Here is a 6514-nt window from a genome sequence, read left to right as displayed (position 1 = left end):
GTGACAGCCCGGGGGACAGGAAGGTGGTGCTCAGGCTGTGTGACAGCCCGGGGGACAGGAAGGTGGTGCTCAGGTTGTGTGACAGCCTGGGGCATATAGCTATGTACTTATTAAAGCCAGGTTGTACATCTACAAGGCCAGGGATTTAGCTCAGTGGCACGACGCCTGCCTGGCAAGTACAAGGTCCTGAGTTTGACTCCTGGTACCAACAAAACAAATACATCTACAAAAACTGAGTTTTGTAGTGTGTAAACTGTCTTTTTAAAAAAAAAGTCTATAAAAAACAGGAGGGGGATCGTAGAGGGCTTGCCTGAACGGGTGCAGCCCTGGGTTCCAGCCTCAGCGTGGGGTGGGGGAGCCTTTGTCCTACTGTGGGCAGGAGTGTGAAGCACATGCTCAGGGCCTCTGGAAAACTGTCTATCCACACCTAAACTCAAGGACCTGAGCATGGAGCTGTTCCACTCCTGTGAGACACCCAGAGACCTGTCTACGTGTCTGTTAAAAGACACGCCCAATATGATCACTATGACCTGGACAAACCCCACAAACTCAGATGTGCTTGAGGGGTAAATGAGATCTGAAGCAGTCGTGCAGCACCGGGGTTTAGCAGCAGGAAAGAACGAAAACAGCTCCGCGCGACAACACCGAGCACTTTCAAGGCCAACCTGCGGCTGAAGAAGCTTGACTCCAGAGGAGCTCTAGGTGGAGGATTCCCTGTCTCCGAAATGTGCAAACAGCCACAGCTAATCTCTGGCAGTGGCTGCCATTAGGGAGGGCTGGGGTCACTGCCGGCACGCCGGGGCTGATAGTTGACTGCCCTGAGGGCTCATTAGTTGGGAGCGGTCGGTTTGTGGAAGTACACCATGTCAGGCGCACGCAGCACCCAGGCCGTTGGGCATGCGCCGTTTGAGTACTATGTCGGAGGCACTCGGGAAGGACAACACCCAAATAGGCCAGTTTGGACCTTAAACAGGGCATCTGGTGAAGGCAGGGCATGGGCTACCTCCAAGCTGCCCTTGTCTGCCTGAGGTCAGCCTCCAGAAGGAGCGGAATGGGTCTATTCCCTGAAGTCTCATCAATTTGGGAAAACTAACTTCTATCACAGGAGGAGAGGCTGGAGGTGGCCCCACGCTGCCCATGGCTTAGCTCGCAGGCTGCCCCGTTCTCCTCAGAGCCCACTCCCCATGAAGTGCCGCACTGACTCCTGACCTTGTCTATGAGGAGGGAGCGCCCAGGTCCCATGGGGCCTTGGGAACTGTGTCTCTGGGACAAAATACCTATTCCCACAACTTCAGAGTGGAGAGACTTCATTTGTGCCTGGCTTTTGGGCTTCGGTTCACAGTTGGCAGAATGGGCGGTGTGAAGGGCAGGGCAGAGGAATGCTGCTCACCCCTGGCAGCCAGGAACACACAGAGAGGAGGGGCTGGGAATGCGCGCTGCCCAGCCATCCACCTGGGTAAGGCTCCTCTCCCACCACACCCACCCACTAAGGCACATTTAACCCTGAACCTGCCAATGGGTCAGTCCAGGGAGGAGCAAAGCACTCCTGGGGTCAGTTGCCTTCCAAAAGCCCCACTCCTGAACAGGAGACTTTTGAGAGCCAGTCTAGATCTGAGCCAGAATGAGTACCCACTTTTCTTTCATGCAGTGAACCTTCACGTGTGTGGTGGTCCTTGGATACCCTTCTTCCGTCACTCTGCCTACTTTCTGCTGGCTTCAGACTCTGTCAAGCCCTCCAAGGAGAGAGGGGAAGGTTTTTTCCTCTACAATGTTAAAAGGTCGAACAGGATTGTACCTCAGTCTTGGAATCTCCCCCGCAACAAAGATCAGAAATTATGTTAGCATTCACACACCCTAAGAGCCAGCCACGGCCACAGTGACAACTGGAACCATCCGTGAGAATGCAGAACAGACTGAACCTGTCACGGTGGGTCCAAGGCCCAAACCAAAGCAGCAGTAGGCTTGCTGACATGGGCCCTTTGGGCTAGAGAAGCCAAAGCTTCTCTCCTTTTGCTGGGCAACAGGCCAAGCGCTGTCTGCACAGCTCACACATCTGTCGGTGCGCTCAGCCTAGTATCAAGCAAGCACTACAGAGCTGGTGCATCGCAGCAATCCGAGCTCCCCGCGCCTGTGCTGCCGTCCCGTGCCGTGGATTCCTCCCCCACGTGGCCTCTGCAAATGCGCCTCACAACGCAGTGCCTCCCAGGAGTGTTGCTCTTCTCCACGCAGTTCTCTTGGGAAGAAGCCTGTGGCTTTGGTTATTTCCTTTATTTTTAGCTAAGTTTCATTAAAAAAAAAAAAAATGCACTCAAGTGAGGTTTTCTGTGTTGGTCTGAACTAAGGAAACCCACAGGTTTCTGAGCTTAATTCTCCCTATTGTTCCCAGTGAGTGAAGCTATTTCTTTTGTTTGTTTGTTTTGGTTTTTTTGAGATAAGATTTTGCTATATAGTCTAGGCTGGTCTCAAACTTACAGTGATAATCCTATGAAGTTTTGTGTGTGTGCGTGTGCTGGGGACTGAACTCAGGACCTTGTGCTTGCCGGGCAGGTGCTGATACCACTGAGCTATCTCCCTGGCCCTGCAAAAATTATCCTGCCCAGCCTCACAAGTTCTGGGATTGCGCAGGGGTGGCTCCATGGCCCGCCCCACTGGTGCTGTTGCCGTAGTGTGGCTCCACCGTGACAGGGACCTTCCCATGCCACCAAGCTGATTTCTCAAGGTGGAGAACACCGGGCTGAGAAATGCCCGTCTCTTTACACCATGAGAAGATTCCTTCTTGTCCTTCCTTCCAAGTAGTACAACTCTGACCTGCCCTGCACCACCAAGCTGTGCACACACTCGGACAAATCCCAGAGCCCGAGAGAAAAGGGGGCAGGGACAGTCAGACTCCTAAGTTTCTGGAGACAGAAATCTGTGTTCATTTCGCACAAGAAAGCAGAACTAAGAAGATTACGATGCCTGAAGATGATAAAGCAGTGCCTCTCTGACACGGGAATGGAACGGTCAGATGGGTGGCGGAGGCACCTGGCTGCGGCCGGTGTGCAAGCAGGGCTGGAGCCTGCCGAGTGCGCAGGAGCCGAGCGCCAGGCGGGGCGCCGGGAGCAGTCAAAGGCCCCAACCTTTAAGCTCAGAGAAAAGCAGATGGCAGCAGGGAAACGCCTGAAAAGGAAGACGTTTCTCATGAACCTTCCTTCAGAGGCTGCTGATCAGTTCTGAAGTACAAGGTAAAGATGCAGAAAAATGACTGATGTCTTCCTAGTCAAAAGGGCAATTGTTAACATACCTATTTAACTAAAGCCATTCCCCTAACTGCCTCTGTTTCACCGAGAGGAATTTCTCCTAGCAGAGGGGCATGTGCTCTTACCGAGTTACAATTCTTGGCTGGCTTTGAACGCCACTCACTTTAAAGCAATTTATGACAAGGAATCTTCCTGCAGACCAGGGTACTTGATCCAAACTTACCTTTCGAGGCCTCTGTCCCCAGTGGGTTTTCTAGGAAGTCTGCCATGTCATGGTTCCAGGCGTCATGCACGGCGGACTTGGACACCACCCTGCCGTTCAGAGCCTGCTGTGGTCGGAAGTTATTTCTCAGATACTCCACCGACTTGACGTGGTCCTGCTGCTCCGTGGTGAAGATGGAATAAAAAGCCTCGAGCTAAACGGAGAGAACCAGAGAGGGGAAAGACCCACGTCCATTAGAAAAGCAGCGTGACCCAAAGCCAGCAGAGTGGCAAGGATGTAAACTGGCAAGAGGCACTGGCGCCAGGGCAGATGTCCCCGGGAGGCAGGCGGCTTATCACCTTGCCACAATCCAGACACACCTGGAGCGTGGGTCTCTCAGAGAGACCTCTGTGTGGTTCTCCCCGGCAGACCTGCAGTGTTCAAGGGAGGAGGCTGGCAGGTCTAGGAGCCAGGCCACCTGGGCAAGCCCCGCCTCCACCACCTGCCCACTGTGGGCCCCAAACAAGTCTCCTGAGTGTCGCACGTGCTCACTCAGATGATTGGGGCCCACAAAGGATTCTGGTGGTGACAAAATGCTTAAACTATATACTGTCCCCAAAACAGTTCCTGACATACCATAAGCCCTCAATAAATAGCAGTTGCTGAAGCCTTATGAATGAGCCTGTGCTGGCACACTGGGGCCCAGACGAGCCAAGCGACCACACGCTAATCACATGCTAAGTTAAATGGCACTAGATCAACAATGACCTCATGCGTAATTATGGACAAACCACTGAAGCTTTCTAGAGCTGAACTTTCCTCGTCTGCATTACGTTGGAAATGCAGAACCTGTCTTTACTTATTTACTGATTTCATTTCATGTGTTGGGTACCGAGTCTCGTTACGCAGCTCGGACTCACAGTGACCCTCCTGTGCTGGGATTACAGGTGTGCACCACTATGCCCAGTCTTTGGGCCGGCTCAGCATGCCCTGGGGGCGGGGCTGGCATGGCAAGACGGGGATCGAGCCCTGGTCCCTGTGCTTGCCAGAGCAGGCTGTTGGTCTACTCAGCTATCTCACTGGCCCTTAAAAGACAGGTTCCTGAAATAATAAACCTAAGGGCCGGGGAGATAGCTCAGTAGAGTAAGCGCTTGCTGGGCAAGTGCAAGGGCCTGAGTTCAATCCCTGGTATCACAAAAAAAAAAAAAAAAAAAAAAAAAAATCCTAGAGGTAAAATATATTGAGATTAATGGGGGGGAATTTATTCTATCTTCTTCTTAGTATTAGTGGTATGTTTTATTAGTTTAAGAAATATTTAGACTTTAAGAAGCAGAATAATAAAGTATACTTTATTTAAAGGCAGTAGAAGGAAAGTGTTTTGTGTATATGAAGCAAAAATAAGTTTATAATAAGACATGAGCATTATCTGATTTTTTGCTTATTTGAATAAAATTTCTAAAAAGTCTTTCCATGTAAAGATTTCAAAACATTTCACTGACAACCAAAGCACGTGGGTTGCTGATAGCCAATGAAATGGTATTTTGGTCTTCATCTCTGTACAAATGATGCTATTATACTGTGATAGTCAAATATTACCTATCATTTTATACTGTTGTGATCTAAAATACAGTTATATAATGATAATATTTACCTCTTACTTTCAAGATAAATAAACTATATCTTAATCTTTTTCCCTGCTCTTAGTGAAGGTTGAGGTAAAATTCTTTTCAGACTAGTTGTCTTTTTTCTTCCTCTTCACTGCTCTTTCCACTGTGTAGAACTGTTGTGTTGACTTTTGTCTTTATGTAAACACAATCAAGTCTCTTACTGTTTCCAAGAGTCATTTTGCTTTGGGAGGTGGAAGGTGTCCAATGAACCTCTTCTGCTGATGGAAGTATGAGGTACTAGGCAGCAGAGACAGGGCTTGTATAATACCGGGTTCCTCATCTTCTGGCTTGGCAGCTGAGAGGTTGCAGGCCCTGTCCTTCCCCCACTGCCCAGCCTCTCTATCCCTGGTTGCTGCTGGAAGTCTTGCAGCTCTGTGGGGGAGTACTTTCAGGGACCTTCAGTATGGAGATGGCCACAGAATGAGTATGGCCTGAGTTGAGACTGTCATCCTGGCTGGAAGTGTGAGGGAGGAGGACTCAGTGTTTTGTGTAATGGCCTTCCATGTCTGGGCTGAAAAGTAAGTTTTAAGTGTATTTTGGGAACATTACCTTACAAAAGAATACATCTTGGTTGGTGGTAAACTTGTGGCTGTTTTAAGTTTGGCAGAGAGGAGTACAGTACATTCAGTTATGTTGTTTACAACTTTTTAATTATAAATGTGCCATATTATAGATAAGAAAACTAACAAAAAAATGTTAGATTGTTCATTCCAGTCCCACAGCACTTTATGGTGGAACTCTGACAAATACTGACTTGCCAGAGATTATTTCTTTTTATACTGTGATAAATGACAATATATAAAACCTTATCATTTTCTTTTTAAACTCCTTGTAATTTCTGAAAGTGTTTCAACATACCACTGTCTTTAATCCCAGATAACTGATTTGCACATGTGTGACTTTTTTTTCTCTGCAGACCTGATTTATGTCCAGCTCAGTAGTGGTTAGGAGATGACCTGGTTGTGGCCAGGAGTGAGTAATGCCCATAGGGATTGGTTGATGTGGACACTACAGAAACCTTTGATTGTGTCATACAGTGGAAGGGAGGAATGAAAACAGAACTAGCCAGCCTGATTGTTTCCTATTTTATGTGGAATAACAAAACAGAAAAGGAGGGTCAGGGAGATAGCTCAGTGGCATAAGTGCCTGCCTAGCAAGCACAAGGTCCAGAGTTCAATGCCTGGCACTGAAAAAAAAAAAAAAGAATACAATTTTAAAGTTTAGAAGTTTTGCAAGTATTGTTTTTATGCTACTTGTCCAAATATTAATAGCTTGAATAGTGCAGCATGTCTTACAAAACAATAATTAACTTTTTTAAAAAGGTGAAGACACCTAAAAGTTATTCTCTAAGGAACTTTCAAAAGTATTGATTTTTATTTATTTATTTATTTATTTATTTATTTATT

The 6514-nt window shown here is 48.0% G+C and overlaps 1 protein-coding gene across 1 annotated transcript in view; it reads right to left on the bottom strand.

The window, feature by feature from the left end:
- Positions 1 to 6514, bottom strand: part of Ptprg (protein tyrosine phosphatase, receptor type G) — a 703518-nt gene that overhangs the window by 108604 nt on the left and 588400 nt on the right. Inside the window, exon 8 of the mRNA XM_004631705.3 lies at positions 3463 to 3655. Coding sequence (XP_004631762.1) covers positions 3463 to 3655 — 193 coding nt within the window. The remainder of the gene's footprint in view (positions 1 to 3462; positions 3656 to 6514) is intronic.

The sequence above is a fragment of the Octodon degus genome, unplaced genomic scaffold, assembly GCF_000260255.1.
Source record: "Octodon degus isolate 3935 unplaced genomic scaffold, OctDeg1.0 scaffold00043, whole genome shotgun sequence".
In the NCBI taxonomy this organism is placed as follows: Eukaryota; Metazoa; Chordata; class Mammalia; order Rodentia; family Octodontidae; genus Octodon; species Octodon degus.
This window is presented reverse-complemented; position numbering and strand designations above follow the sequence as displayed.